We start from the raw sequence: 12,553 nt of genomic DNA on the forward strand, positions 1-12,553 counted from the left end.
AATAAAAAAATGTATAACAATAAAAAATATGCTGTTGTTGTTATTATGAACAAAAATGTAAAATAAAAAATAATAACTTGTTTTTCATCAACTCTACAAGACTCATGTGTTTAGTTTTTGTGGCATCCTGTTTACAATATACAATATTTAATTTAAAATGCATATAATGTATATTTTATATGTATATTCCTAAACAAGTCAATGTTTTTTTATAACAGCTGTTCATTAATAATTACAGATGGGTTAATGGCAATTCAAAGGACATGCCATGACATTATTCTTAGTTATAATGTCTTAAACTTTTTTTATTACTTTTGTTTTCCAACTATTAAATGTAGCGTTTCAGAATTATTCTGCCATGCACATCACAGCTTTTTTACAGCAGACTGACTAAATTCCCATGTGCATTAAACTGTCAAAATAAATGATAAAAAACAAATATAATCTAGAGGTAAGATCGAGATCAGTTCTCTAAACCTCCACTGTCTCCTGTTCAGGCTCTCTGAGGTTTTAATAATGTCCACTCCTGTAGACTATAATGTCAACAATGTCTATTGGTGGAGACTCTTGACAAAACTAAACCACACAAACATGTTAACATGCTGTCTGCCATGTTTCATTAGTGGAACACTGAGGTATACTGATAAGAGATTCATTTAAATGTGTATTCACCCCACTTGACAGGTACATCTTAACCAAACACACCTGCTCTATCTCTCTCTTCTTTTCCCCATCAGCCTGACATAGACATAGAGTGTTGTGTACATACCAGAGACAGATGCAAGTGTATGGCATATTTGACACACATAGATTATACGTCTTATCTGGAGTGTATCTCAGAACGAAAGCAGGTCTGGTGTGGTGAAATATTAGGTCATATGAAATGCATTTAAGACAGCTTAAACTGAAAAAGCGTGCACCATTTTGAGTTAAAGCTCATGGCAAACACCATACAGCTGAGGAATCAAAGAGACTGCTTTGCATACAACTCTAAAAATGGCTGCATGGACATTTTATGGACCAGTGTACTGTAACTAAGATCATGTGTACACATTTACATTTTTGCATATGTCAAATACTTTTATCCAAAGTCAGTGCAGCTCGGTTTGTGTGTATTTCTTAAACCCTTGATCTTGGTGTTGCTAGCGACAGATGAGCTACAGAAACAACTGTATTATACATGAAATGCAAAAAAATAAAGGTGATTCATAATCTCCCACATGGAGTGTTAATGATTATAAAAAGATATTTTTTCCTCTCTGTTCCATAGTTTTCAATTTGGCACTGTTCAGTGTTAAAGAATCATGAGTTGGAAAGGCTCATGGCTGTAAATAGACACCACCAGGGGTCATGACACCAATCCTTAATTTGACAATTTGTTAGACACTTTCATGTATTACCTTCTAAGACCATAATACGCCTCTGTGCCTCTGGAGTGGGATAAAAACATGAAAGGCTCTACATTCCAGCCTCACCTGCTTCCTTTTATTGTTCTCCTCTGATAGAGTATATAAAGGGAAAAAAAGTCCATCAAGTCATAAATTAGCCTAGAGTAACGTATGGCCTCAGTCCACTTTTCCAGAGGAATAACGTTGTAGCCCGTAAACTGTCCAATATACAACAGGACCCTTTATTACATATCAGTAAGGCCCACATGTTGGCCTATATTAGGCATCGTCTTTATGGGCCGGAATCCTTTGTAAGGTCCCTCGCCGCGGTCAGACAGCTGGTTCTGCTTTAGCCCCCTTTCTTCAACACTATATAGGTTGTATTACATTTATTAAACACTTTTAAGCATCCCTGGCTGCGCGATTGCCCATCTGTTAGCACGGGACAATATACGAGTTCCAAATGCATAAGGAACGCAAGGAGATGCCATTGTACCATCAGTACGCTTTATATTGCGGTTCAGGTTTACGCTGGGGTTGCGAGATTGATTTAAAAGGCTGAGCTTTTAGTCAAGAGGACATTTAGATTACAGATGAAAATTTAATAAAAAATGCAGGAGAACAGAGCACAAATCACTGCCGGTGCTGCGCTCTGTGGAATGTTAGGGTGTGATATATAGAGCTGCAGATGTGCATGTAGACTGCGATGGCTGAGGCTGAAAGTGTTGCCGAGCTATAGGGGGTGTGTGCGGCTGCCGAAAGGTCTTTTGTGAGGAACAATACTTCAAGAGTGTTTATTTGAATATCACTAAAGGCTATCACCTCTCACCTCGTCACTGGTTCAAACAAGGCCTGTCACAGAAGTTGCGAAGTAAAACGCATTTTAAGCTCAGAGAAAACGGAAACCTCTGGGGCCGTATCGTAAACGGTGATGGATTTGAAATGAGAAAATGGTACTGGTGTCAAAGGTAACATTAACATGTTTTATGCGAGCACATTTTTCTTATCTTATCTTGTGTCAACACAAATTCTCTTTATGATGTAACTGTGCATCAGTGTTTTGTGTGCAAGTAGTTGCATGAAGATGTTGAAATAACTATATATTTTAATAAATGCATTCAGATATGTTTTCGTTAATGGAACAGATTAAGTAAATTTATATTCAATAAAATGTGTTGTGGATAAATAATTGCAAGTAAAGTGTGGATGGGCAGTAAAGGAGTCATCAGTTAGGAATTTCCTGGATCCAAACACCATTTATTTTGCTATTTACTGATATGCCTACCTTATATGTACCCATAATGATTATTCATTGCTTTTGAGTTTATGAGATTATTCGTTTAATTTTTTATTTTAGTGTCATACATATAACTGGGAGGGATGTAAGGTGGGGTGCTCCACACAGTCTACAGTACTGTTCAAAAGTCTTAGGCCACCAGACTTGTTGTTTTAGAAATTTTAATGTTCATCCATATTTATTTTTCAATCTATTTTATTATGATACAAACAGAAAATACAATAAATATATTAAAAAAAAAAAATTCTGAACTAAATGTCTTCTTTAGGCATCGTTGTTTAGAGTGACCTCTCTTGGCACTAAACACTTTTTGATCGTTTTTGAGCAGAATTAAGTAAAATTACTTTTTAATTTTTAATTTTTATTTATTTAATTTTATTTACGTTTAAGAGATCCTGCAGTTTCCAGCTATTGCTCAAGTGGAAGGGGAGTTTACCCTAAAAACTTGACACATCAGTTTACATTTTTATACAGTTTTTAATACTATATATACATTTCCTGTATTTTCTGGATGTATTCTATTGAAGAGACTGAGAATCAATTATAATTATGATCACTTTAACATTGAAAAACAAGTAATCTAATTCTTGCATGGTGGCCTAAGACGTTTGCACAGTACTGTATGTCATGATGCAAATGTAAGTATAAAAAATACGCAAAAAAATGTAAACAACATTTTCATCTGACTATTTCCTATCCATATGAAATTTCACTGCATGAATCCAGTGCTGCTATTGAATGCTCTTCTGTATGCACATGAGGATGCGCAGACCGGGGATATGACAAACAAATTAAACAAATGAGAGTGATTAAAACAGCTGGATCCACAAATGGCATGACCAATTCAGGGAATTATGAAGGCAAATGCATGCAATTATCGCAAATGAGATACACCCACTTTGCAGTACTCAGATGTTGCAGTAATTTGAATGGTCTGTTTCTGTGGTGCAATTTATATTACATTAAATTAGCAATAGAATCCCCTGTGTCCTTCTGCTGTAATTCAGTTGAAGTCTTTATAAGACTCTTCTCTCCAAAGCAAATCATTTGCAGTTGGATTTCTGCCTGTCAAAATGCTCAGTGGTATTTTCCTTAATAACATTGCGAAGAAATTTGGAAAGAATACTTGGGTAAGGTTAGTTTTTAGGCATTGTGATCATGATTGTTTTTCTTTCTAAGAAGTGATTTGGCAATGTTATCATCCTGTTATTGACAAAACACGGTCTGAGGTGAATGCACAACACAGGTTTTTACTTTCAACTGCTTAAATGTACAGTATCAGTTGAATTCACAAAAACACTTTGCTTTGTTCCCTTTGTTTTGCTTCGTTCCTTTTAAACCTTTAAATGCATATCTCGGAATGTCATTAATGCAAAAGTTAAAATATTGACAAGTGCTTTATTTTATCATTTTGGAATTGTTAATGAAGCAACAGTTTTTTTGCTAATGAGAAGTTTAGAGAGCAGTGTAAGATATACATTCTGGTCACTAAAGACCCAAATATGTTGGCAAATAACTGGCAAAACATTCATGCATTGCATTTAAAGCCCCACTGTGGGGTATATCTGGATTTCATTGTTGTTTATATGTCAGTGTGGTGTTTTTAATATGTTTAAATGTATTATTTAACACCATTGCTGAGTATGTTCTCCATTTAGGACAGTCTCATTCCTGCAGTTTAAAATCGCCTTGGTTTCCATCGTCACAAACATGTAACCAATCACATCAACACAGTGTGCATCAGTAGTTTGAGTCATATAGACATTATGTTTGGATGCCTCATATACCCGGCACGGAAATGATGATGCTCACATGTGCTGCTCACACATGCAGGGTGAGTGCTGTAACCTGTTAACATCAGTGCTTAAAGAGTAGTGCTGCAAACACGCAGTTCACCAAACTTAGCAGTGATGTGTCTGAAACTGCCAGATATAGCATCTATTTACATATATATTTGAAGAGTTTGGTTCCAAAACGCAACAAATCCATTTTGACTAATTTCGGTAAAAACGTGTTTTCTATACCAATAAAGTGACGATGAACAACAATATTTTTAAAAAATTCAAATCCATAATTTGATTTACAAACATTTATTATAAAAACGAATTATTTTTTTCACTAAATGTAATAAATCCATGACCAATTTTTTTTCAAAATGCTATAAATCTATTGAATCAATATATATATGTGCATTCATCTTTGCTATGTTATATTTATTAAGTTGACCAGTGGTATCCATTAATGGCATTAACCAAAACACTTACTTTGTCATAGTACACTGTCATTGCTGCTGTTATACTTGAGACATCGTTGCTTAACATTTTTCACAGCGATCAGCTGTAAAATGTTTTGGTCCTTCTCGATTTTCGTTGGCTTTGCGTAAAATAATTTAAAGTTTTTCATAAGATCCCCTGGGGTCAATGTGTTAGCATGACAGAAGCTTGATGATGTCGGGGGAACAAGCAACCGGCATTTCAAAGTTCCTCTCACTTAAATTATTATATGTTGATGGCTTACGTTTCTTTCCCATCACAGGTTTATTTATGCCATTAAAGTATTATTTTGTTTTTGTTTGTTTGTTGATCAGGAAGTACAAGATGAGGAAAACTAAGATTCAGTTTATTCAACGCGCTGCTATTGTTTGTTTACAATGCGTGGAATGGTGCGCCATGATTGGTTAAGCAAATTTATTGCATTCTGCAGAAAAGGAGGAGTGGCATTTATTGCGTTTTGGGAAAAAAGGGAGAAAAGATGACAGAATAACACGGCGGATATTGTATTTTGCGTAAAATTACGAATTTACTTTTAAATACTGACCTGATATAATACTGATTTTGGCAGTAACTCATTTTTTTAAATGGCGTTTATCGCGTTTTGGAACCAAACTCTTCATTTATAATCCAAAGTGGTGCAAAAGAGTGGAGGGGGGACTAATTCGCATAATTCGCAGTTTGGTTCCAAAACCAGAAAAATCAATTTTTTTTAAATTTCAAAAGTCTTGTTTTTAGATCAGGCCCAGCTCCACGAGGGGCCAGGGTGGGCCTGGCCCACCCAATCAGGGGCTTGGCCCACCCTGGCCTCACACCACATAACAGCCAATCTATTGGCCAAAATTCTGTAATGTTATACTATATTAACAGATATGAGAATAATTCTTAAGAAAGACAGCATTTCAGATAAAATTAAGTTACTTAATTTATACAAGATCTGTTAGGGGGTCAAAAATTAAATAGTTCCAAAATATGTACAAAAATTTTTAAAATGAAGAAAACCAAAAACACAACAATAACAAACAACCCTAACAATTGTCTTAAATATATAATATTAAAACTATAGACATGTGAGATTAAAGTATTAAATAACCTCCCCAATCCGACCGGCCCACCTGGAATATCCCTTGGCCACCTTTCATCTTATATCTGGAGCCGGGCCTGATTTAGATTCTGCATTCCAATTAATATCAATGAAACTGCAGTTGGTATGTTTTGATTCAAGCCTAAAATAACAACAAAAAAAAATCTAAGTAGCACAATAAAACAGTTATCTTTTGGAACCAAACTCTAAATTTATAGATCTGCGTATACTAAATGAGGCAAGGGTGTAAAGTTACACTCAAGCTGTTTTAAAGCATGAAGAAATTAATCAGACAGGTAAAACTTTAATACAGTATTATTATGCTCAAAGATGCGTTTTAAATTATACAATGCTTTAATACAGTTAGACTTTAAGGGTTAAAAGAGGAAATTGCATGGGAGATACAAAGATCCCGCTTCTTGATTACCTGTAGTTACATCACAACCAAGGTCCATAATTTGTTGCTTGCTAGCTGTTTCCCAGACAGGGTTTAGATAAATCCAGGACTAGGCCTTAGTTATATTAAGAAATTTAGGTAGTTTTTACAAACATACTTTACAAAAAATTATAAAACATATTGGTCTGCATCTTGGGACAAAACAATGGTACTGGTAGAAATGTCAGTTCAAGATGTTTTTAAATTAAGGCAGCTTAAACATGCATTTTAGCCTGGGACTACGATAAGTCTTGTCCGGGAAACCGCCCCTTAATATATTAATGTTAGTATAAGGATGCTTTTTTCTTTAAGTTAAGTCATCAATATGAGGACTTTACTATTATCATATTGTCATACAGTAGCAAATGGCTTCGACCATCATACTATAAACAATACAACTAAAATGTTGATTTTATGGGGTGTTTATAGTCAAATTGTCAGGCATAGCTCCTCATTACCATTTGTCATTAATCTTATTGCAAAACCTTGTTTATTTCAGACGAGTTTATTAGGTTTTATAACACTGTATCATTTGAGTTCAAAAGCATGTCGAAACATCTCAGGTTTTAACCCAGTCATTCCATTCTCACTGAGTCAATGAATGGTTACCTACTGCCATCTGTTAAACAGCCAGGATGCTGAGAGATTGACAGAGCTATACCGAACTCATGTCTTCAGGGGGCGAGTGAACAGGTGTCCCTTCTGCTGGAGTTTAAGAGAAGTCCCCTGTGCCCCAACCTAAAAGAGCCAGAAAGACCCACATGTGTGTGCCCCGCGGCCCATCTTTTTCTCCTTGTGCGTATGTATATTTTAGATTGAGGTATGCGGTGCCACAGTTCAGACACATGATAATGAGCTTGCAAAAATAAAACAATAGTAGAAATAATAATATTATAAGGATATACCATTATAGGTTTTATGGAAAATATAGTAGATAATGGAAATTTAGAAACAGAAATTGCAATTAGCAGTGATGATGATGAATAAATTGCATTCTATTACTGATCTTATTTTTGCATTGATCTGGTGCCTTGTACAATGAGAGAAAGAGAAATGTGTTAATTGTTGTTGTTATTCACATTATTAATTCATTAACTGCCGCAATCTGTTTAGACATCTGTGCTTGTGCTGAGATACATGTTATTAATAAACGTCTAGCACTCGTCACAGTGACTCTATTTAACTTTGTGCACAAACACATCTCGCTTCACACTCCAGAAGAGGAAACGTGTGTCAAGCCCCATATCAAAGATCTCAGCTGTTTATATATCCACACCATCTGTCCATAAACAGCAGAAGCATGTGAGTTTATCTCTCAGCACCATCTCTCTGCTCTCGGTACTTGAGGAGTTAAGCTATTGCATGTCACTAATTTTGACATCTGATGAAATGCGATGGACAATCAAGGATGTTGGATTCCACAATTGCATAATAATCAGTTGGATATTTTATGATGTGTCATTTGTGTCTTTATGAGAAATGTTAACCTAATATATGTGTGTGTATGTGTATGTGTGTATAAAAAATCTTTTAACTCTCAAAATGCAAACTTACAGTTTTAGGACAGACTGATTATAACAGAAAAAAATCATTGAGTTGATAAACAATTGTAGTAAACAAGTGATTATTGTCAAACAAACAGTTGTTTAGAACAATCTTTCAAATAAATGATTCATTGCTTTTTTCTTTTTTGTTGACACAATTAAGAGCAAACACCGAGCTTTTTACGAAGGCGAATGTTTTTTGAATCTCTGAATTTGAAATGATTATTCCACAGTATTGCATATAGCCTGAAGACTGAGAAATGGAGGAAAAGCTGGTGCGGCATTTCAGTTTTCCATGTAGGAGTATAAGAGCCTGTGTTATTTGCATACCAGGGACATATTTAAGCTGTATTACATGCTGCAGAAGTGTTACAGGGAAAGAGGCTATACATCTAAAGTAATGAGGAGTTCAAAAAATGTGTGAGAAACAGCTTTAGCCTGCATGGAAATGCACACAGTCAGATCATTAAGTCTCTTCGGCTTCAAAGTGCTAAAGCAGTCTAGTGAAAAGCCTATTAGTAGTCACTGGAAAGCTCAACTCGGCACTAAACGGCGTGCTGTTTTCATGTCTACCCTCGGTGATAAAGCCTTATCTATTTAAGATGCTTGAAAATAGCTCACATTGAGCTGCATATTAGAATAAATTAAATAAACACATTGCATATATATGAATCAAACTCCATGTGGTTAATCACATACACAAAGAAAAGACACCCACATTGAAAGCCCCGCAGAATAAGCAAAATCTATCAAAGCACGAGGCGAGGCTTTGCTCAATCTGTTTAAATAAATCAATCAAAAAACTGAAGATATTTGTGAAATGTGCAAAATATTTTTATTGAATGTGCATGGTCAGGATTCTTTAATTTTTTACCCAACCTTTCACATTATAAATAAAGGCAAACACAAAATGCAAATACATTAATTAATCAATTATGGTACTGTATTGATGAACAACACAATAAAATCAACAACAGAAAAACATATGATATACATATTTTGTCTTCACCACTTTGAATTGTATAAATTACAGTATATAACAGTTTGTTATTTGGGTAACACTTCAAGGTTGTAAATGAATTGCCAGCAATAAGCAATATAGTTTTCCAGTTAATTTAATACTACTACCAATACTATTGTTCATGATAGTTCATTGTGCATTTACTAATGTTAACATATACAATTATTGATTTTAAAAATGTATTATTAAATGCTAAAACCAACATGAATCAAGATTAATAAAGCTAGAAGTATTGTTAATTGTTAGCGCATTAACTAATATTATTGCAAATACAACCTTATTGTAAAATGTTATGTATTTGCATATACTTCTCCGTTCTATCTGATATTTAGCTTCATATGATGTCATACCAGAACAATAATATTACTGCTAAATAAGTGTTGCAAATGCCTAAACTAATGATTTGGACTTCTATTAAAATGTACACAATTCTACAAACAGTTACCTTTTTATTGTTTTCTTGTGCATCACATGCCTAGTTCTAGAACAGACTGATATTTGTCCATTAAAACTTATCTATGCTGCTAATGTCAGCACAATCTTCCACTGTAAAATATGTTAGAGGCAGATACATGTCTTCTTATTGTTAACATTTAGCTAAATTGATGCCCTTTGTTTGCACCTGGTGCCAAAGGTTAGGATAGTGGTGAAGGTCTTCGCTCCCTTGCAGGGATGCGTTCAACCGATAAAGGTTGCCTTGACCTGCCGTGCAGAAGAGAGATACCATAACTGATATTAGTGCATTGTGGGTATGGGAGTGGGCACGTGATCTTGTGCATGGTAAATTATATCAAGTTATTAGTTTGAAGTTATGTCCATGGCTAAGAATTATAATTCACAGAATTCAAAAAACAAATGATGACAAATTATAATATTTTTTGACAAATGATAATAATTTGGCAGGCGCTTTAATCCAAAGCGATTTACAGTGCATTCAAAGGATAGATTTTATAGCATGTGTGTTCCCTGAAAATCCCATGATTCTTTAAGTATAAACATAGTGCTTATTTCTTTGTGACATTGCAAACAGCAGTGTGTATATGCTCAAATGACTTTATATTAAAATAAATAATTTTTCAAAATATTTTCAGCATGCAATTTATCAGCTGACTGTTTTCTCTTATCTGTTTTCTGTATCATTCTGTCTGGCGAAAAGCTATCTCTAACTTGACCTAATATTTATCACACAACTTTAATTACTTATATAACAAATATAACAAATAAATAAATATCATTGCAATGAAGAATTTAATAATAAATTACATAAGAAAATATTCCCATTTTTGAGCAATTTTGTTTGCCACATAGTTGCTACATAGTTTTATAAAAAAAAGAATAATAATATTCACACCAAACACCAAGATTTGACAACAACTGATATTAAATTAACATTAACTTTTGCACTTTTCATTAAATGTCCGTTACCTTTTTTTAGGCGCAATGGTGCGAGTGCAGAACAGCGTAGGCAGACAGCTGAGTTGTTGACTAGACGGCACATCAGGAAAACTTCTGCTCCAGTATGAGCAACACACTCATTTAATCCCTAAAGAAGAAATGAGCGCTGTTCAAAACTACTGTACACATATACATGCTCATACATCTTCACTTTGCAGCTGTGATGAAGTCATCTCAGGGTCTTGACACGCTTTCCTCTAGCTTAGAAATAGTTTTTATAATGTTTTGGGACTGGTGTCCAAACTAGACAGTTACAAGTCTAGTACAAACTGAGCAGCACAGTCAGATATACAGTATTTAAGGTTGCTTAATACCGCAAAAAGCATTGCAGGCACATGCACAAGTCATGTACTCATAAATCAAGTTCTGTTGATCCATCTGGTTCATGCATGTGATGAACAATGAGACAAGACGACGGAAAGAAATTAAAAGAAGAGAAAACATTTAAAGACTTTCTTAAGATAAAAGACATAAAACAATGTAGAACATTTAGAAAAAATGAAAATTTGGTTATTTGCTTACTTTATGTTACTGTTTATTTGGACAATAACATTCACACTGTAAAGTGCAGCTATACCTTAAATATATATTACCTGATCCAATCCCTCAAATGTATAACATTTTTTGGAATCTAAATAAAACTATAAGTTTGTAAAGTCTGAAATGTGATTTAAAAATCGTTTGGGATTAGGCTGTAGCTGTCAGGAGTATTGTATAAAACTGCTCAGGTGTCCCAGGAGTAGTAGCATGGGACGGTCAGCGAGTCGCAGCCCTGCTTTACTGTCATCATTATTCTTCATCCTGCACTGCACAGGACGTGTTAGTGACCTTACCAAAAAAATCACTTATATCTGACACGAGCACTAATGCACTATCCAGATGTTCTGCATTCGACTTATGCTGCTCTGAACGTTTGATGTTTTCATATATATTCACTTCTTTGTCCTGCGCATAATCTTTCTTCTTTATTTTTTTTTGTCTTGAACACAGTTGTCAAAACGTGCAGATGCAAACTCTGACATGTTGGGGAGGTTTGCATGTGACAATGATGAATGTCGTAGAACAGAACGTCTTCCAAAGCCATACAATTTTAATTATTTGTATATTTGCTGGTGTCTTGGCTGAACAAAGGGCAAATCTAGCATCGAATGGTGTTTCCATTAAAGAATTATATCTTAGTAATAAAGGTTACCAAGATGACATTATTCTCCTAGACATTTTGACTGGCACGTTGAGGTTTATGACCTTTGTCAAATGATACTGAAAGGGTTCAAGAGAGAGTGGATTGTAACAATTTTTACATTAAGGATTTTGTACCTGAAAAATATTTCTAGTTGGAGCAACTTATGTTGATTTGGTGTTAATAATATTTTTGACCTTAAAGGTGCAGTGTGTAATTTTTTAGAAGGATCTCTTGACAGAAAGGCACAATAATATACAAAACTAAATTATCAGGGGTGTATAAAGACCTTTCATAATGAACCGTTATGTTTTTATTACCTTATGAGACGCTTTTATCTACAATCCGAGGGTCCCCTTACATGGAAGTTGCCATTTTGTGCCACCATTTTTCTACAGAAGCCCTTAACGGACAAACTTTTTTTACTAAGTTGTCTCCGAAGATGACATGTTTGTCCGGTGGTGGCTATATCGTAGCTTCTCTATGCATTTCAAAAGCAAGGGGTGAGCAGTGAATTTAGCCATTGGTTGCAATTCGCAACCTCAGCACTAGCGGCCGCTAAAATGTACACACTGCACCTTTAATTAAAAAAATATTAAAATAAAAAATATAGAGTTTAATAACGGAAATGTAATGTAGAAACTCACTTTTCGCTAATTTCTTAGTATGGGGGATTCACTGTAAATGAGCACTGTAAAAAATTACAGTGTTACTTACAGCTGGTTGCCGGTAACTTAGATTGCCGTAGATTTAAATTTATGTTAATTACTTGCATGCATTTTGTTCAAAGTTAAATGAACATTAAACATTAACAAGTCCTGTCTTTACAGAGTGAAACTGAAATAGCGGCATCAAGCAGAGCATTCTGGGAAACAAAA

At 34.7% G+C, this 12,553-nt stretch overlaps 1 protein-coding gene across 1 annotated transcript in view; it reads right to left on the reverse strand.

Annotated features, from left to right (window-relative positions):
- Nucleotides 1–9,348: 9,348 nt before the first annotated feature.
- fam204a (family with sequence similarity 204 member A) overlaps nucleotides 9,349–12,553 on the reverse strand; it is a 67,355-nt gene continuing 64,150 nt past the window's right edge. The window contains exons 6-7 of the mRNA XM_073873141.1: nucleotides 10,466–10,583; nucleotides 9,349–9,742 (exon numbers count right to left, since the gene is read on the reverse strand). Coding sequence (XP_073729242.1) covers nucleotides 9,627–9,742; nucleotides 10,466–10,583 — 234 coding nt within the window. The 3' untranslated portion in view covers nucleotides 9,349–9,626. The remainder of the gene's footprint in view (nucleotides 9,743–10,465; nucleotides 10,584–12,553) is intronic.

The sequence above is a fragment of the Misgurnus anguillicaudatus genome, chromosome 11 (genome assembly GCF_027580225.2).
Source record: "Misgurnus anguillicaudatus chromosome 11, ASM2758022v2, whole genome shotgun sequence".
NCBI classification, from domain to species: Eukaryota; Metazoa; Chordata; class Actinopteri; order Cypriniformes; family Cobitidae; genus Misgurnus; species Misgurnus anguillicaudatus.